General features: G+C 40.3%; 1 protein-coding gene across 5 annotated transcripts; it reads left to right on the forward strand.

Annotated features, from left to right (window-relative positions):
* The first annotated feature begins 241 nt into the window (after positions 1-241).
* On the forward strand, positions 242-25,630 carry MBTD1 (mbt domain containing 1). Of its 5 annotated transcripts, XM_065735482.1 has the most exons (17): positions 242-414; positions 719-910; positions 5,960-6,161; positions 7,035-7,174; positions 8,120-8,234; positions 8,326-8,408; positions 12,840-12,957; positions 13,724-13,858; positions 14,296-14,384; positions 15,220-15,454; positions 16,444-16,499; positions 16,744-16,848; positions 17,647-17,794; positions 19,533-19,615; positions 19,933-20,167; positions 20,784-20,861; positions 24,312-25,630. In XM_065735482.1, exons 3-17 carry the CDS (start codon positions 6,008-6,010, stop codon positions 24,428-24,430), a joined length of 1,893 nt encoding a protein of 630 aa, XP_065591554.1. In that variant the 5' UTR covers positions 242-414; positions 719-910; positions 5,960-6,007; the 3' UTR covers positions 24,431-25,630. The 5 variants fall into 5 exon arrangements, with proteins under 5 accessions (XP_065591554.1, XP_065591557.1, XP_065591553.1 ...); XM_065735481.1 differs by lacking the exon at positions 242-414 and having other exon boundaries at positions 524-910; XM_065735483.1 differs by lacking the exon at positions 242-414 and having other exon boundaries at positions 524-910; positions 7,035-7,171.
* The last annotated feature ends 1,160 nt before the right edge of the window (positions 25,631-26,790 follow it).

Below are 26,790 nucleotides of genomic sequence, written 5' to 3' on the forward strand. Positions count from 1 at the left end.
CTAATCGGGACCTTTAAATGGGGGCTAAAACAATGGGGTCGTTAAAAAACATCCGTGGCGCTTCGGAGGTGTCCGTAGTAATGTGCGCTTGTTACTTCTGCCTAGGGATCGCTTTGAGGAAGTGTGTAACGAAAGCCGCAGGGGAGCAGAGCAGAGCTGAACGCTTCCCTGGGTGGGAGCGGTTGGTTGGGCTCTCGTTCCTGAGAGCGTGGAGACCCAAGGATTGTAGGCTGAAAGTAAGGATTGTCTTCACTGTTGTTCCCTAAAGAGCTCCATAGCTGTGGTGTGATGGTAACTCGGGGGAGAAGAAATCCCGCGTTGGCCTTGCTTTCTCTTGCCTTCTAAAACATGATTTAATTTCACAAGGTTTTTGATACCTTCTGCAAACTCCTGCAGCACGCCTTCGTTTCTCAGGTAAGTTGGTACGTGTTGGGCACGTGATATTTTGCTGAACGTGGTTCTGAGCACACGGAAGGAGTTCAGGTGTAGCAGATCTTGTTTTGGGGTCAGTGTTGTTTTATTTGTTGTTTATAATGGTAACAGAATTGTTTAAACCAAGTATTTGCCTTTTAGACTTCTTCCAGGATCTTCTATGTGTAAAGGCTTTATGAAAATGTAATGGAGTTTGTAACATATGCTCAGGTTTTTTTAAAATTCAGATGTTTACATCACCCCCTCCCCTCCAGATTGCCTGCTAATTTGGTATTTTTTTTGTAAGAGTCTCTCCTCTTCTCGTGTGAAACCCCCTGGGGAAGAGACTATGGACAAAACCATTGGCAAACAGCAGAAACTGGCTTCAAACAGAATGCTGTCATACGTAGCAAATGAAGAGACAGGAAAAAACATTTCTGTACTTTTCCAGCTGAGATTTTACTTGTAATAAGAGTGGAAGGCACGTTTCCAGATAGAGGTGAGTTGCTTCTATTAAAAAAAAAAAAAGTAAGTTTGGCTAGTTCTGATTTCCAGGAATCCCAAGGTGTTTTGCTTTGGGGTTTTTTCTTTGTTTGTTTTTCATGAAAGATTAAAGTATACTTTCTTTACGTTGGTGCCACGTTTGAGTCCTTGCTTTCTGTGCTGTGGGGCACACGCAGAGCTTCAGTTCCAGCAGCAGCAATCTGGTGTTACTGCACGGGATGGCTTTGGCCAGCTTCAGTTCAGAAGAGTTGTAATAAACGAGTTTTTTGTTCTTGGTGCACTAGTGCTGACATCCAGAGCCAAAACCACCCTTGAGGCATAAAATGTTATTGAACTTTCAAATACTAAACTTGTATAAAATTTACCTGTGACTTTGAAGTATGCTGTGGGAAAAGCATGTATTGTTAAGGTTATGTGATTAAAGTAAATGTTTTATCAGACACCTGTGGCTGGAAATTGGTGGTGACCTCGTTACTTCTGTCATGTTTCTGTGAGTGAGGTCTGACTGCAGAAACTGCTGCTGTCTGCGTGTGGTACTGGGACGCTGTGGTTAAACTGCAGTTCTATTTCTGAATTGCTCTTAGTGAATTCAAGCACTGAACTGATTTAATAGCAGTGAGCACTCATTTGAACTGTTTCTGTTATTGAGTTGCACCAACCTCCTTTGGTCAAAGTGTGCTGACTTGGAGGCACAGTGGGACTGCTTGATAATGTGGGGTATTTTCTGTAGCAAGTTTTCACCACTGAAACACTTTCTCTTAAAAGTTGTCAGCACTTGAGCGTTGTCTTCATTGACACACTAAAACAATTTCCCATGTATTTCATGTCTGGTTAAGGTTAAATGGTTTTGTTTTGCAATTTGGCCACGCACTGTACCAACTTTTTATGCTGGAAGAGTAGTTATTTTTGGAGAACCACGATGTGATGATTAAATTCAACTGAGTATATGCTAAAGGGGTGAGAAAGTGGCTGTTAACCGTATTTGTTTGGAGTTGCCTTCCAGCTTTTAGGAGAACCGGTTTCTTTAATGATATTCTTTTATCATACCATTTGCCTTGTGTAATGGTTAATTAAGAGTATTTCTTAAAAACACACTGCTGCCAAGTGCTCACAGGGGGAGAGGAAGAACAGGCAAATGGGAAGTTGGGCGGAATTAGAAAGCAGTTCTTAAAAGTTCCTTTCTCCACCCATCTCCTCAATAAAGAGCTGTGCAAGAAACCCCCCTATGCGAGCAGTTATTGAGGCTTTTATTTGCCAGTCCCACTTACCCTAGATTTTGTATTGCTCTAAAAATCCTTCCTGTTGAGGAGCTGGTAATCTGACTAGGGAAATGAGCCTTACCCAGTATGCCCAGAAGTTTGGCTGTTGTGTGTGTGTGTACACCCTGCTCCTGCTTCATGAGCTAGTGGTGATGTTGTAGTGGAGCAGCTGTTGTTCTGCTACTGGCCTTTTACACAGCTGTAAGCTCTGTAGTGAGCCAACCTCCTTCTCATTAAGTTTTGCAGAGAGGCAAAGAACTCTGATCTGTTTCAGTTTTGAGAAAAAGATTACCTTTGTGTGGTTTTTCATGCTAAATCCAGCTCCTGTCAGTAGGGAGGGTTTTTTTTTATGATGTATTGTGAAATGCACGGACTGATCTTAAGGTTATAGTTGTTAGATTGAGCTATTAACACCGTCTCTGATAGCCAACAGCAAATTGTAGAGCTGCCCCCCGAATGTTGGTCGCAGAAGTGTGTGAATGTGAAGCTACACACGGTCCTTCCCTGCTACCCGGGGTTGCCTACAGTTCTGTGGTCACAACAGGACACTTCAGTGCAGTAGTTACCACGATGGCCACGGGGATGGAGGACTGCCTTTTTGTGGACAGTGCCTTACAACCCAGGGGCTCTGCGGGTGCCACAGTCAAGCCCTCCCCTGTCGACCAATAGCTGCTCGTTGCGCAGGAGCTGCAGGCTGCCACTGAAGCAGCAGCTTTTCCTTAGCTGAGGTCCTGTTTGAGGCAGATGTTGTCCCTTATGTAAGGTTGTGATTTTTGACCTGTGAGTTCACAGTTGCACCCCCAGGCTTGCGAAAGAGTGGGGCAGCTGAGATCTGCAGGAGGACCATCCGAGATGCCATGTGTCACTCACTTGCTTCTACAAATGCTGTCTCAACATGCACTGAAAAGAATCTTACTGGTGTTTATTATCAAAATAGAAATGTTTTGATCTGCTGTAGCAAAATTCCAGCATAGGTATTTGTGTATTTTCTGCCCTGGCTTTCACCTCCTTCTGTGAGCAAAGTCATTTGTAATTTTTCTAACAAAAATCTGTATGTTTTCCAAGTCACACGCAGTGTAGTTTGAACAAATTTCCCAAGAATTAAAATCCAGATAATAGTTATAAATTAACACTGGGAACATCCTCTGTGCATTATCTGGCAAACATGCTCATCTTTTGGCAAAAGCTCGGATGAAAACGTTTTATAAAAACTGGAGTGTTATTTTAATTATACTGAGTTGCTCATAACTGGAGCTGAGACAATGTGGCCAAATATGAAGTGAAGGAAAGGTGGTGTGTGAGGCTTCCTTTGTTAGTTTAGTTAAACTCTTGATGAGTTTGAGGCTTTAGAGCCTCTGTAATGCTGAAGGATGATTTTTCTCTTTTGAGGTCGCAATTTCCTGCAGAAAGCAGAAATATTTTCTTTCTCATCTGTGGATGCTTTGGCACAGAGGCCTTGGCAGTGCTATTGAGAGTCTAAATCTGTGATAGAGGAATTAAAAATGAGAGAGCCAACAGTGGTGTTATGGTATCTGTGATTGTGATCTTGAGCTGTGCTTCAGCTTGCCTAGAGCGGCCTTTCCTCCCTTGTGTGCTGCTGGAGCTCCAGCTTGCCTTCAGCTTTCTGTTTCTTCCTGTGCAGAGGGAGCAGTGCTGGGAGGGAACTGTCTGCTGTACCCTGGGGAGCTGGGAGGACTGGGAATGGGCTGCATCTCATCATTCTTCTGAGCTGTGGCAGCTTTTCAAGCCTCTACCAACAGAGTACTGGGCAAAGCTGAGCTGCTGTGTGGGTCTGGAGGTCTCTGGTCTGGGAAGAAAGAGGAGTGTGCTGGGACTGCTTGGTGCTGCAGCTTCCAGTAGGGTGTTCCAGTCCTCCTTAGTGCAGGACGAGGCCCTGGTCCCTTATTTCAATCAGCTCAGCTCACGTGCATGCTGCTGTGAGTAGTTAGTGTGGTACTGCATTTTATTTCCTAGCAGAGGCTGTGACCACTGAAGGTGAAACACTCTGATGCACTACAGAGGTCTTCATGTTCTGATCTGTGAATTGCTGACACTTTGCACAGCTCCGTATCCATGGCAGTGTGTTCAGCTTCTGTCTTAATCTGCTCACACGTGCTGGTGCCAGCAGTGGTGTGCAGGTACAGCTTGTTCGTGGCCCAGGTCAGGACTAGGTTTTGTTCTTCCTTCCCCCAGTGCTCCTTCTGATGATTGCAGTTGTTACCCTGCCTGCTTCAGGGAAGGATGTCAAGTCATACTCTGCCCTAAGTTTTGGTTTGTTTTAGTGCAGTTTTTAACGTTTGGCTATGGGATATGTGCACAATTAACAGCACGCTGACTTTGTGAAGTTTCAGAGCTGATTTTAGTGTTTACAGGTGTTTTCTGTATTGCATAACCTTTTACTACCTATGGGTTTTTGGTAGTTGGATGCTAGGATTGGGTCCATATACAAATCAGTTTTCCCTCTTAACTGTGAGGAAATCCTGTAATAAGATTTAGATTGAAAAGGAAAATAGAGAATGTTATTATGAAGAGATAGCATGGCAGAAAAAGGCTCAGATGAGATGCAGCAATAAAGATGTTCACACAGATACTCTCTAGGAAAGGGATTTGGGGAATTATTGTGATAGAATCTTAAAGCTATCAGTCCAAGTGCAGTTTAAGGACAGCTCCAATCACGTGATGATGTCTGTGATGATTTTCAAGTAAAACTTACTCCTGGGTTTGGAGGGAGAGGAAAGTAGAAGCAAGGACTTTATTTGTTTTTTTTTTTTCTGCACTTCATTCTCCTATCTTGTGCTTCCATTCTTGCTTTATTAATACCTCTTTACCGTAATAGGTATTATTAAGAATAATGTCTTTCTTTAGCTTAATGAGAGCAGCTCACTTAGGTGGCAGTAACTGTTTTAGTAGACTTGTGTAAGGTGGTGATAAAGGTAAAAACGTTCCTGTATTGAAAAGCATTTATTGGATATCCATTAAAAAAATAGTTAACCTGTTGTTTAATGTCTCCTTTACTGTCTTTGGAAATTGCTCAACCGTTTGACGTTCTTCAAAGCTGGATGCTTGCTCTTGTCCTCAGATTTTTCATTGCCACTGTCATATACAGAAACCTGTTACATAATAGAGTTTTCCTACAAATTAGTCACCTTTCTATCTTCTAGCATTTATACAGACCTTATTGCCATAGTAACTGAGCTCTTCATAATTGTTAATGTATTAATCCTTAGAACACCCCTGTGAGGTGAAGTATTTCTGCTTCACATGTGAGCAGCTGAATCCAGAAGAAGCTGAGATGTGTCCCCAGCCCTGTGAGCCAGCAGTGGCCCAGAGCACCTCGTCTCTGTTCCTGCACAAGTGCCCTCTTCGTTGAACTGTTTTCTCTACTTGGCTTTCTCAAATGAATGAATTGTAGTGAAATTGGCTGCAGCCATCTGGAATGTGTTCATTTGCATATGAGATCCGTGGCTGTCATTAATCAGAACGTCAGGATTAATGATCTCTAAAGAAACCAAGAAAAAGAAATGTGTGTACTGCTACTGTGTACTCTCAGTGGACTGAGCTTGTTTTGCTTATACCAATACCAAAATGTTATCTAGTTTTGACTCTACTAATACTAATTTAATTTGTAATATGTGCTCATATTTATGTGCCGATAGAGCAGTTTGTAGCGTATCTACATTTGAAGGCTGACCTTTGATAATTAAGTTTGCTATTGAAATATTTCTGTTCACAATGCTGTGCTATTCTTTTTGTTTGCTTTCATTCTTTGTGTTTTTAATTTTTAGACAGGACATCTTTCACAAACAGAAAGGAGGAGACACGATTCATTCGGGATGTTTGACGGTTATGACAGTTGTAGTGAGGACACCAGCAGCAGCTCCAGCTCAGATGAGAGTGAAGAAGAGGTTTCTCCTTTGCCATCCAGTCTCCCGATCATAAAGAACAATGGGCAGGTCTATACTTACCCAGATGGTAAATCTGGCATGGGTGAGTACCAGCACTTGTTTTTCTGCCCACGCTGTTTCGTGGGGGTCCAGTCCCAGATGTTGCTCTTGTTGAAAATGGACAGTGGATTTCTTGTTTGTTACCAAACTGAAATATGATAAAATTTGGATCCTGCTATCAGGAGTGAAACAGTATACAAATACCCTTTCTATCAAATGTATGTTGTGTATAATACACACGTGTTCTCATGTGTACTGTTTTTAGTCTTTGAGCTTTGTTGAAAATGTCATTGTGTTCTCTTACACTTGGAAGTATATTGTCTCTGCTCTTTCTGTGTCTGTATACAATATAGAAAAATATATTTCTTCTTCAACTAGGAAAACTTCATTCACACTGCTTTATAAAGCCTGTCGGTGTGTACCTATTCACTACTGACTAGTGGTGGTATACACCAGAAAAATAAAAGATTGGAGAGGCAGAGATTGCTTTAGCCATTGGGGGGGAATATTTTGCCCTGGTTACTAGTTCCCTAAAAATCCTGGTATTGTCCTGCTGGGGTGATTTGGTCACAGACTTCTTAGTGGATGATGCCATCAACCCCTAAAGCATATGATTCTGAAAGCACTTCCCTGAGAACCATGCAGACTCAGAGTTGTCTTTGGGTTGATTATTCACTTCAGCAGTAAAACTGATAGGGAGCAAAAGAGAGAGACACTTCTGCCTGTGAATTTGAGGTTCTTACTGCACCACTGATGGTGGTGATTGTCTTTACGGTGCTTTTTTGATGCAGTTCTCGGGGTAAAGCCTTAAGAAGTTGATTCGGTGGTGCCACCTACAGAGCCTTCGGCGCATCGTCTTCCTTCAGGATTGTTATGGCAGTTTTTCTTAGACCTTTTCTTTCTCTCTCCTGATTAGCTACATGCGAGATGTGTGGGATGGTTGGTGTCCGTGATGCCTTTTACTCTAAAACTAAACGTTTCTGCAGTGTATCGTGCTCTAGAAGCTATTCATCGAACTCCAAGAAGGCCAGCATTCTGGCCAGGCTTCAGGTAGCGGTACAGACACCGTTTTCTTTACATACTTATTGCTGTCTGTGTCTGTGGAGTGTGCATGTTTGTAAAACTAATGCGATGCTTTAAGGTAACTAAGTCAAATTTCTTAATGCAGTATCTCACATAAATGATTTTGTAAGACAAAACTCAAAGCTGTATCGCTAATCACAAATTACTTGGCTCATCAGAGCAAATTTCTCCAAATATTGACTCCTTATTTCGTTTCTGCTGCAGTGGCCCACTTTCACCTGCAAGAAAAAGATCAGAACAGATCTTCAATCTACATATGTAGTGATTTGAAAAGCCATGCATCTCATCCCCAAGATACTTTCTGGCTTTAGAGAGCATAAAGGTTTATTTGGCACTGCTGGTTTGCTTTTGAGGGTTTTCTTAACTACACAGATATGTAAAATGAGGTTTGGTCTGTTCACTTAAAATATTGATCAAATAATCATGGGAATGTTTCTGTAACATTTAGGAAAAGCAATGTCATTATATCCTATCTCATATTCCACTGTGTATGCAACATGCCGGGAACTTGCATTGGTATAAATCAGGTTTAAAGTAATCTTCCTCCTAACTGCTTTCAAAAGATTTTATTCTGCAGGTGGAGCAATGAGTCTGTGCTCTTTGCATCAGAGTACTGATAGAGAAGTAAATTGTGGGGAACTGTTTTGCTACTGTTGTTTAAACATCTTCAATATTATATATAGTTTTGTGGAACTTTGTTCAACTCCAACCTGTGTTGTGCCAGTTTTAGTTGAATCTTTTGGAGAAAAATATTTGATGGATTATTTTTCATTTATTTTAGTGGTAGTTGTTTGTTTGTTTCTCAGTGTTTTTGTTTAATTTTTTTTCAGTAAGTTCTATCAGGCCTATGGGCATTCTTCTGGTGGGAGTTTGGAAAGGTTTTATTTACTTATGGTTTTTTTTGTTTGTTTGTTTTAGGGCAAACCTCCAACAAAGAAGGCTAAAGTTCTACAGAAACAACCACTGGTGGCTAAATTAGCAGCATATGCTCAGTACCAAGCAACTCTACAAAACCAGGCAAAGACTAAAGCAGGTATGGGCATATAAAAGAGCTGAAACATTTTTAGGAATACAAGACCAGTTTCATTAGCAGCTTCCTAAATGCAATAACTTTCTCTTAGCAGCTGTCCCCGCGGAAGGCTTCAGCTGGGGTAGCTACATCAATAGCAATAGCTTTACAGCAGCTCCTGTCACTTGTTTTAAACACGTAAGTATTTTTTCAATGTGCTGTCCTTTTGTGTATGTACGTGTACGTGCATTGGAGAGATAATCTACATTAATTCTTAAATTCATTTTTACAAAATACATTTTAAAAAGCATTTTAAAGCCTCAGATTGTGAAACTTTTATTGTAAACTCTATTCTTATGACTGCCATTCAGGAACATACATATGTTTCTGCTTGTTCTTTAAACCATTGTGAATGCTGAGGTACTTTCATCATGCATGCTTTCATTAAAATAAATAAATAAAGGGAGTCTTAAACACTTGCGATACCATTTTTATTTTTTCCTCATGGAATACAATGTAGGGTGTCAAACCCAAGCAGGTCACACAATGCTATGTAGTTACAAAGTGCTGTTTAGATCAAGTCAGGCTTGCTCTAGTATATAGAGCTGGTATTTGCATTACTTATTTTGGTTTGAGATGACGAAAAACTAATAAAAATAAATCCTCCCTATCAGCTGTGCTGCCAGCTAGTGTAGAAATAAAGGCAAATTACAAAGTATGCTTTTCTTTGTGTTACAGTTATGGAAATACCAAACAAAAGGTCCTCAGTTATTACAGTCATGACAGAATGTAGCTTGGGGGTTAGGAAAATATTTACCACTATCTGCCTTCAACGTGTTTGTTAAAATCTATTTATTATAAATTGTTTAACATGTTGTCAGTACATTCTGTTGTAAAATCATCTCTTAAGTAAAAACATTCTGAAAAAGCCTCACTTCTCAGCACACTGTTTATTTTATTATTTGGGAAGATGAAGTGTTTTGGCTTCCTACAAGAGTTTCAGTTTTGCTCCTAATAGAAATTGTTACCAAGTTAAAAATTCTGCTTCATAGAGGTCTTTCATAAGGGAGAAGAAAGACAACTTTTCTCTCCACTCCTGGAATTCATGCTGAGCCCTGTTGGTTCCTAAATCAGTGGGAGCAAGGGCTCTTGGCCTTTGATAGAACCCTTTATGCTCCTCAACAGAGCCCAGAACAGTCTTGTTATTAGGATAGATTTGTGAATTTGTATTGAATTTCATGTGCTTAAGCAAGCATGTTTGCACTTTGCTTTCACAATTATGTATGTGTTGTATGTATTTCATCAGTGCATATCAAAAGGTGCTGTTTGATAATGTCACCTGTGCTGTTATAGCAAATGCTTCACAGTATCCTTTACTAGGGTACATCTACAGCAGTTAAACCACTGGTAAATGGAGCCAAAACGTTGTGTAGTAAAAGTGGTCTTATCCTCTGTACTGCGTCATTCATGAACCTGAGCAGTACACCAGGACTGTGAACAGGCACAATGCCAATGCTTGTACTTTACCTTGAAAACTTACACAAGCTGTATGACAACTAGTAAACGTGAGTCTTGTTTCTTTTTCCCCTACACTTTCCTCTTCTGTAGAAGTAAAATGCTGCTCCTGCAGTCTCCTTTGGAGATTTCTACTTCTTTTAGTTTTACTGCATTTACATCTTTGAAAATCATACTTAAGCCAGTCAGAATCTGGAAACACATTGCTCCCGTGTTCTTGTCAGATTTTTCTCTTCCTCTTACCTGAAGTAATTTTGTTCTGTTGATGTTAGTTTTCTCTGGGGAGCATTTCCAGGGTTTTACACTAGGTGGCAGTGCTTTGCTGTAAATTTAATTCTTAATCACATTGTGATTTTTTTTTCCTATTTTTTTTTAATCACGTTGTCTTCTCTGGCCTTAGCGTTTGTGCACATACTGGTTAGGCACATTAGTGGCAGAGTGTCCTTATGCTTCAGGGACTGGTAGCATTTCTTTGTCATTTAAATCCCAGGTCTACTTTCAAGTCTAAAATTGTGGTAATTTTGGTGCCATCCAAAGTCATTAGAAGCCAATTATTTCAGCTGAACAAAGATTTCATGATTAAGCACGTGGGAAGACTTAGTGCTTAGGCATTCTTTTCAAACCCTGTCCAAGAAAACCTTCCTGATTGCAACTTACCTTGCAGAGAAGGCAGCTGCTGCTCACAGATAACCCCCCTCCCAAGTCCTCTCCTGGAACAGGAAGCAGTGAAGCAGATTTGCCTTGTTTGGAATAACATGAAATGGATCCCTTCATCATAAGTCAGAAAGGTAAATTTGTTCTTACCTGTAAATTATGGTTCTGCTAGTTCATGCTATGCCAATCCAGACTTCAGAGTTACCTTCCAGCCAGCAGATGAATAAGCTTCCACACCTATGAAGTACTTTGATTTTTTTAAATTTTCTTTTCTCCAAAGCATTGTGCAAACATTAATTGCTTAATTGCACAAATACAGAGAAGACATTTAAGGAAGATGGCTTCTGTAGCCCTGGTTTATCCAGTCTTCCTCACTTATGAGCAGTTACAGTGTATAGTGTAGCAGGTGTACTGTGACCCATCGCTTCAGGACAGTAATGTTATCTGGCTTTTCAGTAGTGGTGCTACACAGGATGGCTTCCTTCTTCTGAAGGGTGAGCCATATGGATTGGTGTAGGAGAACTAGCAGAACCAATATTTTCACAGACAAGGACAAATTTAACTTTCTGCTATTTCCCTCTATACCAATCCACGTTCTAGAAATAAAAGTATTTGTGACATTATAATCAGTTGATGGGGGAGGAATGCTTTGATACACTCTTCCTCTGAATCAATTGAGGAGATGAGCAGGCAGTGAAATTTATTTCAGTGAAGTGCAGCTGGATTAGAAAATTATTCAACTCTGATATTTTTGATTGTTTGGATTTATCTGTGTCTTTGCACAAGGCAACCAGATTTACTGAAATGTGCAGTTTGAAAAGTTTATTTCCCCGTTTCAATTCAGAAAGCCACAAGTGTCAATTTAGAGATGATAGTGGGTATGTAACAGAGCTTGATTAAGAAGTTGCATCTGCATACTTTGTGTGTGAAAATAAACCATCATCTTGAAAGTTGTTTTTTTTTTCCTGTCTGCCAGATGGCAGAAAAGAGCTCTGCAGTCTAGGCTGGTGTAGCTGGGACACAGCAGAACACAAAGAGACCAGGCTTCAAAATAAGAAAATAACATACTTGCCATGACTAATTTTTCCTTTAATAGTTAAAACTTGATTTCAGTTTTGCATGCCTAACCTCAAATATTTTTAGAAGTGAGTTTTATCCCCTTCAGAGATAACTTTGGATTTCGGAGCTGCTGGTTGGGCATTGCTGATTGTCAGCAGAATTCTGTTATTGTAATTTCCAATCCAGCTTTCTTCACCTGTGGGTCACAGGTAAAAATGAAGCTGGATGCTATTCCCAGTGAGTTGTTAAGTCCTCTGTTTCTGAATAGCTTTGTAAATGAAACACTGCCTTAGAATGCTGTCTGCCCACTGCCAAAAAAAACCACCAAACAGAAGAACCCACCCTTAACGTGGGTATTCTGATTATTTGTGAGAACCTTTCTCAGAATGTGAAATCTTTCGTGTGACTGTTGTTCTTAAATAACCAAACTCCAAGCACTGCCATTCTTGATGGAGTTTAATTTAGTCTGGCTCGCTCTATATTTTGTTACCGTTAACTTCAGCTGAGTAGCTTTTAGATGAGCTTTTTTTAGATTCTTGAAAGCTGCATTTCTGATATCTCTACTATACCATCTCTGACAAACTTTTCATGATACTCTGCTTAAAAAAAAAGTTCTTGAAATCAAACTGAATGTTGGGTTTTTTATCTTCAATTTTCCAAGACACTTAAGACTTCGTCAAGCTTGCATTTCTTTTTGTTGTTAACATATTAGCCTAAGCTTTCATAAAGTGTGTGAGGAATCTAGCTGGGCATTTCCCTTTGATGTTTGTTAAAATGGTAGAACTCAACCTTCTAATCTTTTTTGGCTGCTTAATAGTATGATCACTTGCAGGTGAGATGAAAGGCATTTTCCCTGAGAGAATGTGAACCAATGGGTGATAAATACCCACTAGATTAACATTTCAGAATAGATTGGAGAAATAACTTCTAACTATTTTTTGGGCTTTTTACAAACCTACTGAGTGTAAATGTTTTTATGTCTGGCACAGGAATGGACTTTTAAGTGCTATAGTTTTCTGCTAATAGAATTGCAGAGGAATTATACCATTCCCACCTAAGATTAGTAGGTATCATGTAGTTAAAACATAGTGGAAGGAAGTTGACCTGTGAAAATATGCAAGGTGCTTTATGGATGTTTAAACTTGGAAGCTATGGTGGTTGTAGGAAATGCACTGTAGTAGTAATAAAGCAACATTGTGTAAGCTTCAGATCAAAAGCAAACTACATTTCCATAGGCTGTTTTCCTACCATGTGTTTGTGTTATCATGTATACTGATAGTCATCTTTTTTTTTTTTTTTAGTCACTTGCAAAACAATAATTAACAACAACAACAATCACAATTTTCATGTGCTGTAAGCAGAGTGATAAACTGTTCACTTTCCTCCCACCTAAAATGCTAGGCACCTATGGGCACGTGCTGGGGTGATATCTCAGAAGGAGTGCGAGTGGAGGTTCCAAACACAGACTGCAGCCTGCCTACCAAAGTCTTCTGGATAGCTGGAATTGTAAAACTAGCAGGTGAATATATTTTGATTGAAATTACTGAAATAGTCAAAATAGTTATGCAAAGGTAGCTTATTAACCAAGCCACTACTGGCTTTATTATGAATCACTGACAGGGTGTCAGAGCTGTATCACAAGGTTATATTTCCCACCGTTATCACTGACCTGTTTTACAGTAGCTTCAAGTTGGGTTTCTTTTTTTTTTTTTTGGTGCTAGATGAGAGGATAGCAAATTGTGTGATAGCAAGCAAGTCTCGTTATGAAAATAACTTGTCTTAGCTAAAAGTAAAGTTAAACATCTAGGGTTCACATAGCTAAAATATGAAAAAGCAGAGGCTGTGGGTAAGGAAGCAGTTACTATCTGGAACGTAGGAAGTTGTGTGCTAAAACAGGGAAGAACTTCTTTACTGTCGAAGTGATGGAGCACTAGAGCAGGCTACCCACAGAGCTGGTGGAGTCTCCTCTGCAGATTGAGGCTCATCTGGATGCCCACCTACGTGACCTGTAGGGAGCCTGCTTTAGCAGAGGAGTTGGGCTCGGTGTTCTCTAGGGGTCTCCTCCAAGTTCTACAATTCTATGATTTTTCCCCTTGCATAACTTGTAAAGGTTTATGGTCCAAGAGCTTTACTTAAAATGCTCTGATGACATGCATCAGTGTGCCTTAAGAATAACATTCTTTAGGAAGTCCCAGTCCAGGTGTAATGTAATATCCACGATTGGTCAGGACATTTTAATTGGTCGTTTTATAATATTGTATTTTTTCATGTGATTTTACTTGCAGGCTACAACGCCCTGCTAAGATACGAAGGCTTTGAAAACGATTCAAACCTTGACTTCTGGTGCAACGTTTGTGGGTCTGATATCCACCCAGTTGGTTGGTGTGCAACCAGTGGGAAGCCTCTAGTCCCTCCTCGAAGTATGTAAATAGTAGTCTTACTGATTGCTACGGTTAAGTCTTTTTTAGTATGGTTCTGATATCAGCGTTCTGTACCATAACAGTTATTCACAAATCATTGATCTGATGGAAAAATAAGAACTTAACTCACACTGAAAGTGTTTCTTGTGGTAACCCCACGGAATGACTTCATTTTTAAGATCAAGGTGGAAGTGCTCAGCTAATCAGTGTTGTGAACATACAGTGGTTTTATTTATATTGTGTTATTAATCTCTTTGCCGTAAGCATACATTTAATCTTGGGCACTGTTTATTCACTAACTTCTCACTGAGCTATTTTCATTCGGGCTTTTAAAGTCATCTAGAATTTCTTCTTTACATATTCCAGACTATAACATTGTTTCTAATGCACAGAATTAAAAAAGAAAAAGCTTATTTTGTCCCCTTCATTTGCAACAGCCATCCAACACAAGTACACAAACTGGAAAGCTTTTCTAGTGAAACGGCTTACTGGTGCCAAAACACTTCCTCCTGACTTTTCTCAGAAGGTAAGGAATGAACAAAACAGCAGCACAGTGCTAGATTTGTCTGCTGTCTTTGTCAGGTACGGCAGCTGCCTCTGTGATGTGTTCTGAGTTTACTTACTGATCTTGTGAGATGGTATGTTGTTTTTCAATAGGAATCTAGGAAGTATTGTCATCTTACACTGCACCTGATATTCCATTTTTTTTTTCTGAAGATGTTCATTTAAGTTTAAAAACTGGCTCAGTGGAAGCCACATCAAATTGGCAAGGGCTGAATGCTGGTGGAGGGGTATTCAGAATGGACATCACCAGATGCTGAGTTGACTGGAAAGCACTTTTAAACAGGATAGGTTCTCACAGTGCAGGTTAATCAGTTTTCATTCTGTTCCTTTATTTTTGATATCTGATGAAGTATGTTTGAGTGGTGAGCTTTAACTATGTTTGAATTTTGTATTTCTTTGTTAAAATATTTTGGCCATGCTTTTGAAGAGCCATATTTTGAATGGATGATAAAGCAATAAATAAATTGGTTGAAATTGTTACTCTAGGCAATGTCATTTATTGTTATTAATTGAACAAACTTTCACTGAGTCAAAGGAAAACTCCTTTTTCCTACGTGAGGGCTGTGTTAGAGCTGTACTCAATTGAAATCATACCACTGTAGGGTCTGTTCTGGTTAGTCTTGTTGAAATATTGAATCGTGCTACAGGTGTAAGGAAGTACCAGGCAATGTCATTTGTGCAAGTGGCCTAGCAAGTACTTGAACTAAATAAGTTCTGTCATGCTGTGCTTTAATAGACGACAGATTACTAAGCTAAAACAATATATTTTTACAGAATTTTTTTCCTGTCATTTTAAGGTGTCTGAGAGCATGCAGTATCCATTCAAAACTTCCATGAGAGTAGAAGTTGTTGACAAAACACACCTCTGTCGAACCAGGGTGGCAGTTGTAGAGAATGTCATCGGGGGACGGTTACGATTGGTGTACGAAGAAAGTGAAGACAAAACTGATGATTTCTGGTGCCATATGTACAGTCCCCTCATTCATCACATTGGTTGGTCTCGAAGTATAGGACATAGATTCAAAAGATCTGGTAAGCCTGTTGCTTGTCAAAGCTGTCTGTGGGCAGTACTGGCTTGGAGAGACTTAAGTGATGTTGTTGCTTTAAACAGTTAATAACACTAGTTTGACTAATTAGTTTAATTTTATTAATGGTGTGTAATAGTTGTATCAGTTACATTCCAGAGTTTCAGTTCAGTGTACAATTAGTCTGCAGGAAAATCTTGAACTGCAATATTCAAACACATGATAAACTTTTTTTATGTGATACCTGGAATTATACTGTTCTGCTGCACTGCTGCCTTTGTCTCTTCTGTACACTGCACTGTGAACAAGTGCCCAATGGGATGCTAATTTCTGCCCCCCTGAGGTGTAAGGAATATCTTATGTTTTTGTGTTGAGGTCCCTAAATAGGGGAAAAACTAAAGTTTTTGGATCTTTCTGTCTTTCATTGTGGATGTATCCCTTGTCAGAAACAGAGTCTCCCATAAAAGACTTCACAACACAGCCCTCCCAAACAGTTTTCTAACTGCTTACATTTTCGCTGCATCTGTTAATAAGTAAGAGTAATCAGAGATATCAAGAACAATGCTGTTTTCCACAATGTCTTAACGTCTCTAATAGTATTTCAAGGATCTCCCTGGTGAGGTAGGATTCAGCTGTTGGCAAAAATAAGCTGTATAAACGTGCAGAGAGTGACTGGCATACTGTAGAGAAATTGTGATTACATAAATGTAACTTTCGGTTACAAATGCATTGTCATATTGGTAGCAAAGTGGTGATGAAATGAAGCGGTCTTGTGAACACTGGATTTTTTTTTCTGTAAATGATGTTGTGTTACAGAGGCATTTCAGATGGAAGTCAGTAAGGAGAATGGAGTGCACTCCCCAGATTTTTGTGGTTGTCTTATCATAAACTTTACACTCTAACGAGGTGATTGCATTCTGGCAGTTAACCAAGAAGAAAACACTATCTACTCTGTTACCAAAAGCTACTGTTAATATGTACTGTTGTTCCTTACAGATATTACAAAGAAACAGGATGGACACTTTGATGCACCCTCGCATTTATTTATGAAGGTGAGTTTGCTAACAGCAATGTTCTTATCTCAGTCAGTGGAGGACCCTGTATGTGTGAAGCAGACTTGGAAGTCCTGGAAACATGCCCAACACTGAATTTTAATTCAAGCAGCTTAATAATTTGTTCTTCTTGTCATAAACACAGGTGATGGTACGGGTATTTCACTCTGTTCTGTTGACTGTGACTGGTTATTAGATTCTGAGCTTCTGGTGCTGTCATCTGATTTTATTATCATTTTTGTAGGTGAAAGAGGTGGACACAGCTGGAGAATGGTTTAAAGAAGGAATGAAACTGGAAGCTATAGACCCCTTAAACCTTTCAGCAATATGTGTGGCAACTATTAGAAAGGTAAGAAAGCCAATGCTTGTTGTCAGAAGACAGACAGGAGTCCATTTTACATTCACCTTTGGTCAGGTTAGAAACAAAACTCAGAAAATGCATCCATTAATTGTTATATACAACTATTGTGAAAAAGAACATACTTATGTACATTTAATTTTGATTTGAATCTCTGGAAATTCAGCCTTACATTTAATTAATATATGCTATGCTGTGAGATTAATTTTCAAGGCAGTCTTTTGCTAATTATCCCAAGTGTTTTGCCATTCTGTTCAAAAACAAAAGCCTCATCTTGCTTGCTGCAGTCTATGAAGATAAGCTTTTTCTAGATTGATTACACGAGATCTCATCAACATTAAATCTTTATCAAAAGAGAAAGAAAATGGACCAAAAAAAAGTAGCTTAGCAACTTTGCATAACCTTACCAATGAATGTGGTCATTATTTCAAATCTCTTTTTCTTAATAGTGTGCAGAATATCTTACAGGCTAGAGTAAGCTGAAATATAAAACTTTAAAGATAGAACTGATTGATATACTGACAAAAAATAAACTAGAACTCAGGAAAGGGAAATGTTCATCTCATAACTTTGCAGTTAGCAAAGGTACATTTGAGAGTAGAACATACAATCTTGGAGACAGGTATGATTTCGGTTTGTTTTGCTTTTCCTGCTTTGTTGTAATTGAATGTTCTTCTAAGTACTTTCATTACTAGTTATCCTTCACTCTTGAAACACGGCATGCTTTCTTTCTAGCCTTGTCATGCAGTTAAAGGTATTTAATGTAAAATTTTGTTTTTCTTTACAAAGGTTTTAGCAGATGGCTATCTTATGATTGGGATTGATGGCTCAGAAGCAGCAGATGGGTCTGATTGGTTTTGTTACCATGCCACTTCCCCTTCTATTTTCCCTGTTGGTTTCTGTGAAATTAACATGATTGAACTAACTCCACCCAGAGGTACATATAGAATTGTGACCACATTTTATTTTGAATATTTTTCAGTGATATTGTATGTGCCATATGCTTTGTTTCTTAAATCAGTCTGCAAAGTTCATTTCACTTTTTAGGACGTTCTTAAGTCAGAAGCAAATAAAACAGTGCAACTTGAAAGTAATCCTCACAACTGAGATAAACTTTTAACCAAGAAAAAAGAAAAATTGAACATCCTTACGATAACACTGGCTGAAATAATTTGCTTTTGCTGCCATAATTTGACGACAGCCACTAGTTGAGGAGTGTAGGTGGATGGGAAGTATGAATGTGCAAGTCACTGAGCAGTCTGTTCATAAATTGCCATTGCTTGGCAAGCCCAGACCACCAGAGGTTTAATGAACATTGTAAAGAATCTCAGAGCTGAGCTCATCAGTGACAACAACAGTACATTTCTGCAGAACATGCCAAGTCTTGAGCTTCAGGGAGGTCACCATTAGAGCCACACGCTGCATAATCCCTTCTGTGAGAATGAGCTGTCTGTCCACCCACGTGTGCCTACAGAAGACTCTTTCTTCATCTTTTGATTTGTATTATCAAGGTCTAGCAGCTTATAAGAGAGTTTTAATTAGGTGTGTAACAGCAAAAAATAATGGTTTTTCTCAGGTGTTTTTCTTCATTCTCCTTTTCCAGGCTTCTACTTGTATTTATCGAATGATTTTCTAGGTAAACACAGCAAGAAGATTGTCATATTTTTGTTATTGCAGACACCCTTGAGTATGTGTTAAGTGGATTTAAGTCAGGTTTACTATTTTCCAGCTAACCCATCTCTCCAAGTTATGGCTTGGAAATGAACAGTTTCTTAATTTTGACTAATTAGGACCACATGCACATGTCTTTAATGCCTGAAGGACTTATGTATGTTAGACCTGCCAGAGAACTGTACATTAACAAGCATTGATTCCCAAAACTGATCAATTACCCTTATCAATTAGCTTTCCTGCTGCATCTCTCCCTGCAGATGGTTATGTACCAAAAGTGGTCACCTTTTTTCAGATGACATGTAGCAGTGTGGATGCATTAAATTAGCTGGCTGTGAAGCCCCTGCAATTCATGCTTCTAAGTTTATTCCTTTGTAATATCTTCATCTCTTGCTTAAGCCAGCAGAAGCTGGAGATGCTTTAACACCCCTGAGACTTTTAGACATATTCAGTAGATGAACAAAGGCAGAATATATAAGTAGTTGTTTTCTTAGCTTTACAACAGCTTATACGACTGGGGAAAAAACATTGTGTAATTTCCTCTACTGTTGCTATCCTTAACTTCATTATTTAAGTTTCTAAATGCCTGTACTTGTTCTGTGAGCCTGTTCCTGATGCATCAGATTTCTCAGTAGTGGAGCTCTTTCCCCACAGGGAAGCACTGGATGTGCTTAATGACATTGTGCGTTCTGGGTCCTTTGTGTGGGGCGTTGTAGAGGTCAAGGATCTACGTCAACAGAAAGCTTCAAGTGTCAACAGTTGATCTTAACATCAAATGATACTTCGTGTATTATGCAGAAGTTTGTTCATTTTTGTTGCAAAAAGGCAGTGTCTGATTGACTGTTGCCCATTAGAGCAGAGCTCAGAGAACGGAGATTTCTGATGTTAATGATTTGCTTCTTTGCCTTTTTAGCTGTAGTACAGTGCCACTGTTGTATTCTTGTTGATGTCCTAAAATATGAATTTTACAGGTGATGTATGAAAATACTGTTTGAAATTCACAGGTTATACAAAACTCCCATTCAAATGGTTTGACTACCTCAGGGAAACTGACTCAATAGCAGCACCTGTAAAGCTCTTCAATAAGGTAATAAACTCTTAGTGTCTCTATTTAAATGTAGTTTAGGATTTTCTTCTCGTTTCAGTCTGCACTCTATGAGGTTCACCCTTTAAGTGTAATTGTGAAAAATTAAGCCTACAGATTTTAGTTTAATCAAAGAGCTCTTATTTCTAAAGCTTGAGTGTTTCTAAAATATTAAATACAGGGCTGTGTGAAGCTTCATAAATGATGCTTGAAAACTTATTACGCTGACGTGACTGAAATGTTTAGCTTCAGCACCATGTGCTTAACTGCTCTAATTAACACGGTTGATATTTGCTGCTTTGATGTGCTTGCTTTCCCAGGAAGTTCCAAACCATGGGTTTCATGTTGGGATGAAACTGGAGGCTGTTGATCTGATGGAGCCTCGCTTGGTCTGCGTGGCCACAGTAACTCGCATTATCCATCGTCTGCTGAGGATACACTTCGATGGGTGGGAAGATGAGTATGATCAGTGGGTGGACTGTGAGTCCCCTGACCTCTATCCAGTGGGATGGTGTCAGCTAACTGGGTACCAACTGCAGCCTCCAGCACCACAATGTAAGTTCTGCCTTGTAATTAATACTGATCCCTAATCACATGTGATGCTGTCCCTACCTTCATTCTTTTTACGTTAGGTCACTAAGCGTAACAAAAGTAGAACAAATTCTTGCTAATGCTTAGAAGTACACACTTCTGATCTCTTCCACCCTGGGCATTTCTGTGGCGGCTTAGCATTTTTCTGTTTTTGTTGCCAGAAGATGTTTATTTGATGTAGGAAGGAAGAAAACTGTTAATTAGCTAACGAGCCTGGAGAGAGAACTTGCATTGGTCGACGTTAGCAAATAGATGTGCTTTGCACACTGAATGAGATGGAGCTCAGCGTGTGCTTGGCCATTCGTGTGCAGAAGTGTTTGTGTGAGAAGGCTGCATTTCATGTAGTGCATCAAACGTTGGCTGCTCAGTCAGCTTTTATGGTAACTGATAACTGTTTCAAGAATGTTAGTTGTTTAATGGAAGGGTGGTAGGAGTAGAGTAATACTGCTACTGTTGGTAGTACTGACTACCAATAGTCCAATTGCAGTTTAATGGCAAGTTTGTCAAAAAAGCTTTGTCATGTTTGGAAGTGCATTTCCAAAACAGAAACCTCAATTTTGTACTCCACACTTTTTTGCAGCATCAAGAGATAACCAGTCAAGTTCATCAAAACAGAAGAAAAAATCAAAATCACAGCAGTACAAAGGACATAAGAAAAGTGGGTGACAAAACAGTGTTTGCACTTTTCCTGTTGTTTAAAAAGCTCACAGTCACTCCCTAAGTCTCTCTTCTACTTGGAAGTGCTGTTTGTATGTAAAACAGCTGTTAAGCTTAAAGGTGCAGTATGCCATAAAAGGAATGTTATAAGTAACGAAGGATATCTATTTTTTAACTTGCAGCAGGGTTGATCTCATTAGCAGTATTCCTTGTTGTGGGAGAACATGGTAATTACTGTTTTTAAAAGTCTGAGCTTCGTAACAGCACTGTTCAGGTTCTTCCCATAGTGATTGTTCATCTCAGAATCAGTTTTTCTCAGAAATCTCAACCAATTAGCATTTTCCTTTGCATAAATGCATGTTTTGCTCTCTTCCACCTGTAGATTTCTGTGACCCTAACTGTTTAAGCAGGGAGTCTCTTTTATATGAATAAAAGAATGGAAGCAGAGGGAGCCGATCACAAGAGGACCTTGTGCCTTCTCCCATTTTCTGAAACTCAGATCCATCTGCTTTCTGTCCTCTAAAAAATACTGTAGTTTCACACGGCAATTTTATTCCAAAGGTTTTTAAGCCATTTTTTCTGACAGTTTCAGAGGCAGGCTACCTTCTGAGTCAGGATCAGCAGCAAGGTGACGACCATTGTACAGGAAACGTGTGTGCAAGAAGTGACAAGTGTACAGAGTGAGCCTATGGTCTTGTTAAGAGCCACACCATTTTTAATGATGAACCCGTTAAAACTTGAGCAAGTTGTTCTGCCACATAGGGATGAGTAGTTTGTCTTCGTGGAAGTCAGTGACCTAGTTCAAGACAACCCAACTATGTCTTGTTTTTGGAGCATCAGCTCATTGTGCCGACTCATTCTCTTGGTGTTGTCTTGGAAGAGTGGAGTGCAAAGATGCAGTACTTGATGCTGCCAACACAAGGACAGATCAGTAAAGCAAAGGTCTATAATGTGTCGTCTTGACTTAGCAATTTAGCTTTGCTTCTGTGCCAAGCTATTTTCTAATGGGGCAGCCTAGCAGACAATAAAATCAATGTCTTGGATGTTGAAAGTTACTTTAAGTGCAAGTCAGCAAACCTGGATGACAGAGAACTTTAACTATCCTTTAGTGTGGCTTTAGGAGAGAAGTGTTATATGAAATCCTGCTCTAAGTCAGTACATAAGGTCTTTCTTTCCACTGGAATCCATATAATCTTGACTCAGCTCAGCTTGTTTCCATAGAATTTTGTTGCTCTGAGGCTTGAGTTCATCCACAGACAAACCTAAAAGGTTTTGAAGGATAGAATGCTTTTCCTCACATCCCTTAAGAACTGCCCTTGAAACACAGAGGCTGTTGACATCAAATTATGTTGCTCTGTGTATGTGGTGCACGGCTGTTCTGTTGAAATAAATGGTGTCTGAGTTCTGTTCCATCACAGATCCAACTGTGGTCAGCAGAGAGGATGTTGGACTGGGACAGGGAAGGTGATAGCAGAGCAGGACATGAAACTACACAGAGCTGAGCCTTTGTCAGGCAGTGCTGAGAATACTGAAGCATTGCCAGCTGCAGTTTGATACTGCTGAAAGCGGTGGAGATTGTGTTCAACTGCTTGTGTCCCTGCTGTGTTGTGATGAGGGGTTTCTTCCCACCAGAGTCAGAGCACCGACCTGTTTGGTTGATGTTTCAAAAGTGTAATCTTGTATCTGAATGTGAGCGAGCAGAGGAAGAAGGAGGAATTCAGCAGTAGTATTGAGGAAGCATATAGGAACGTGGAGCTAACTTAAGGCTGGTTTGTGCAGTGTAATCAGTCCTTGGCTGTCGAAGGCTGCAGCACGGATCCTGAGGCTTTTCCCAGTGTATGTGGAATGCAGCAGCTGCACAAGATCTCCCCGACGTGATGCAGCACTACGATGTGTCAGTCCTGCAGAAGCTGCCAGGCTGATGGATTTAGTTTCAAGCTTGCTTAATTCGCACTTGTTTGAGAGTTCCTTCGGTGTGGTCAGGCTGTGGTGCTGGCACTGCTCAGTGGCTGCAGAGCTCCCCCAGCAGCTTTCCCCTCTGTGTGCCCTCCTGGGGTGGGATGGGCACTGTAACCCACTGCCTCCTTTTGGCTCTCAGGATGAATTTTGACTCTTCCACACACCTCTCCATGTTTTCCAAACGATTTCTTTTGCTCCAGCTCTTGTGTACGTGCCTGACTTTACAGCATCGTCGCTGCAAAAGAAAAGTGCTGTGTAGGAGAAGGGTTTGTGGAGCGTGTGATTCTGCACAGCTCTCCTCATCCTTTCCTGGGCTGAGGAAACGTGGTGAGGCTGGGCTTGGCCTTGGAGCTGCAGGAGTTATTTCACCAGCACGGGGGGAGGGGGAACGATAAGAATGTTTAGATTGCATTTCTGATTTCTGTGTACAGCTTTGATCTTGGAAAGTGAGGTACTGTGGGCTGTGCAGGTGGGGGGAGGTGTCCGTTCATGGAAATGAGGAGTGCATTGTGCTGCAGTTGGGGACAATAATATCTTAATTTTCAAATCTTATTCTCATTTAGCACGAGTGTGTTTCAGCATGGAAGAAGTCAGAGAAATAGTAAGAGGATAATCAAGTGGCTTGTAAGGAATAGCAGGGCTACACGTAGTAACAGGAGGTTATGGATTTCATTCTGCACTCCATAGTATTTCTGTATTTCAGGATACGTTGCTGTGCATATGAACGTTGTCCTCGGGAAGCATAAGCTTTAGGGGCCTTTCCATTCCAAGAGAGCTGTTTTATTTTTGTATGATCAACCCTTAAATGTGGGTGCTGCACCTTTAAGGAAGTACTGCTCTGCCTCGTTGTTTTCAGTGTTCTTTTCACTGTGCTTATATTTCAATAACTGTCATTGTCCATTAACGAGATGGGAAAAGCAGTTGTGACATTATTGCTCTTCATAACATCGTTCCTTTCATCTTCGATCCCATTTCCATTTTCCTTATACAAAAGAAATATTAAAAGTACAAAAAGTGTTTAGCTTGAATAACGTTTTTTCTGAAGGATCTTAACAATTTGAGGATGCAATGGAAAATTTGTCAGTGTTTTTTTTCTCGTCTCATATGAACTGCTTACAGTAATTAGATGATAATGTGATTGGTTGTAACTGGCAAGTAATTAATCCCATTCTTACCTGGCTAAAGACTAAATTGGAAGTGGATGGTGGAGTGGATAGTGAAGTGAACGTTCTTAGCAACGTTTTCTGTTGCTTTCTTGAACAAGAGTTTTAAAATACTGAATTGCTGAGGAGGAATTGTGGAGCAGAAGTTGAGGTTCAGTCGGAGGTCAGGACACATCTGTTTGCTGCGGGATATCGTACAGTGAAAGAAGAAGCTCTGAAATGGGAAATCCGGGCTCTGTTCCCAATTTAAATCATGTTCAGTACACTGAAGAATGAGCTGTACTTCCAGTGAACGTTACAGATCTTTAACGTTCATCTTTTATTCCTAGTGACTTCACTGCAGCTGAAGGAGGAGCTGCTGGATGGAGAGGAGTACAGCTTCCTTCAAGGAGCATCTGATCAGGAGAGCAACGGATCTGCCAGTTACTACATTAAGCAGGAACCATAAGCAGCTCGGGGAGGTGAGGGCACGGCGTTGGTGATGAGAAAAGAGCCTTCTCCGGGACGGACTGCTTTTGTTCCCACTTTGAAGGTGCAGTGTGGGTGGCTGTACCTGGGGCACTTTGCTGACTGTAGATGAGTTCGACTCAGATCAGAATTTTTTGGAAGGGCGGGGAAACTATTTTAGTGAAAAAAAAAAAAAAGAGATTTTTTCAATTTATTAAAAACGAGAACGGACACTTTTGTGTTGTATTTGAAGCTTTTGCAAGAATTTTGTAATATTTTCAAGTTCAGATCTATTGTGCATTGTTAACAAGGACTGAGAAATCTAATTTTTTTGGTAAGATTAAATAGCACGATGGTGGGAAGCGATTGGAGGAAGATATAGTTGCAAATACAAATGAACTGTTGTGACAAATGAACCTTTTTGGTACAAATTGGGAGATACTTAAACTCTTGTGAACAGCACTGGTCACACCTCTGTTCTTTTAGTTGTGAAATAAGGCGTTTGAGCCCTGGCCTGGAGGCACAGATACGTGGAGGATCATCCTGCAAAGCTCTGCATGGTGAGGAGCCCCAGCTGCAATGGAGCCATCACCTGGGGGAGATTTTTTTAACTTTTCAATGTGTTTTTATTTAGTTTTTTTTTTTATATTACACTTTTTTAATTAAAAAAAATATATATAGTTCCTTAGGGTCTGAATCAGTGCCCAGTGATTTCAGTAGCCTTGTGTTCATTGACCGCAGTGGGCATTGGATTGGGACTGTAGTGCTGTTGTCTCTGTGTGGATATCTGTTGTCCTGGAACGCTCCAGCAAATGTTTACAGAGCCCTATCTATGCCAAACTGGAACTTCAGAAAATTCCCTGCTTTGGAAGATGAGAGAGAACCGTGGATTTAGGCTAAAGAAACCTGGCCAGCAGCCCAGGCCTCCCTTGGTAGCAGAAGGAACTTCTCCGTACTCGTGTGACTGTCGTTGTGTTCAGAAGGACCTTGTTTCCTTGCCATCTTTGATATTTATTTCTGGACATTCGGAACTGATGTTCCCTGTGGTCTCAGTTGACCTAAAAGGAGGGAGATGTTCAGCTCTGCTCAGCCTGCGGTGTTCCTTCCTTGCTGCAGTGTGCTAAGATGGAAGTTGAGATTTGAGAAGGTCGTATGAATGGTGTACAGCACAGCATACAACTCATCAACTGGGTGTGCTCGTTGCCTCGCTTCAGAGATCCCATTAATCCCACCTGCTTATGTGCCCGGATGTTTTAAAGGTGGAAGTCACACAGAAGGGTGACAGTGATTAGCAGTGAAATACCAAGTATTTTCCCATGAGCCTTTTATTATTTGGGTTTTCCTTCCTTGGTTTTAAACTCTGTGTGTTTTAGTAGATGGCTTCATTGATGGAGTTGATGAGTAAAGGATCAATCGCCCGCAGAGCTGTGACTGGAGAGATGTGCATCAAGAGCTTTAGCTTTTACCAGTAAGGTTCATTAACTAAACTCTCAGGAATTAACTGCATATGTTCTATAAGTGCTTCTGGGTCTTAGTAGGTCCCCTTCAGAGCAGTACAGTGATTATTTGACTCCTAACCATACGTTAGGGCTTAGGAGGTCTGTGATCAAAACGGTTTAACTTGTGTGTTCCTGCAGCCTAAGAAATGCTTTAAGGACTCAGCCCGCAGAGCCCCAGGAGAGCACTTCTGTACATTGTTCAAACCTAAAACAAGTGCATAGAAGGTTGAAAACCAGCAATTAGATTCTTTTCTGAAATATTGCTCTAACTTTGGGTACGTAGTATTGGTGATATGCACAGGTTTACCTCATTCTATGCAAGAGGGGTTAATGTAAAGTTTTGTATTTACTACTGGAATTAAAAAAGAAAAAAATACCTGTCCTGTATAGCATAGGAATGTCTGGAATTTCCCCTGCCAGTAAAAACGTCTGTAATGACCCCTTTCTAACAGCTTCGTACACTGACAGCATCTGGTTACTGCATGGTAGGTATCTGTAACTTCAGGAGGCGAAGAGCTTCGGCTCTGCCGTGGCAGAAGGACTTTGTCTTGTTGGGTGGCTTCACATTCGTTCTCTCAGAGTCTGACCCTCTTGGGATGTTTCTTTTGAACACCCCCTGGGTTGGAGGAGTAGGCTTAGAGACCATTGCTAATGACATTTGGAGCCTTGTTTTGATTGTTTTTCCCATGTTCTCCGTTTATCCTGCCGTGGAATCCACTCGTGCATTGATTTGCTTTGGGACGTACATCACGATTGATTTCATTCGTATCTCTTGATGTGACAACTTCCAAATTGCCACCGGCAGCTGGAATGAGCTGGGCACATTCCTGCTTCCTCCTCCCGTCGGTTGCTTCTCAGTACA

This window comes from Cyrtonyx montezumae, unplaced genomic scaffold (assembly GCF_038088225.1).
Source record: "Cyrtonyx montezumae isolate F1298 unplaced genomic scaffold, pur_monq_1.0 scaffold_19, whole genome shotgun sequence".
Lineage (NCBI taxonomy): Eukaryota > Metazoa > Chordata > Aves > Galliformes > Odontophoridae > Cyrtonyx > Cyrtonyx montezumae.

Bases quoted from the DNA above. Each gene is read 5' to 3' on its own strand.
- MBTD1 (XM_065735482.1), top strand. From the start codon at position 6,008: ATGTTTGACGGTTATGACAGTTGTAGTGAGGACACCAGCAGCAGCTCC. The intron at 12,958-13,723 runs GTGAATATATTT...TTTTACTTGCAG, and splicing joins TGGAATTGTAAAACTAGCAG to GCTACAACGCCCTGCTAAGA. The intron at 16,849-17,646 runs GTAAGAAAGCCA...TTCTTTACAAAG, and splicing joins GTGTGGCAACTATTAGAAAG to GTTTTAGCAGATGGCTATCT.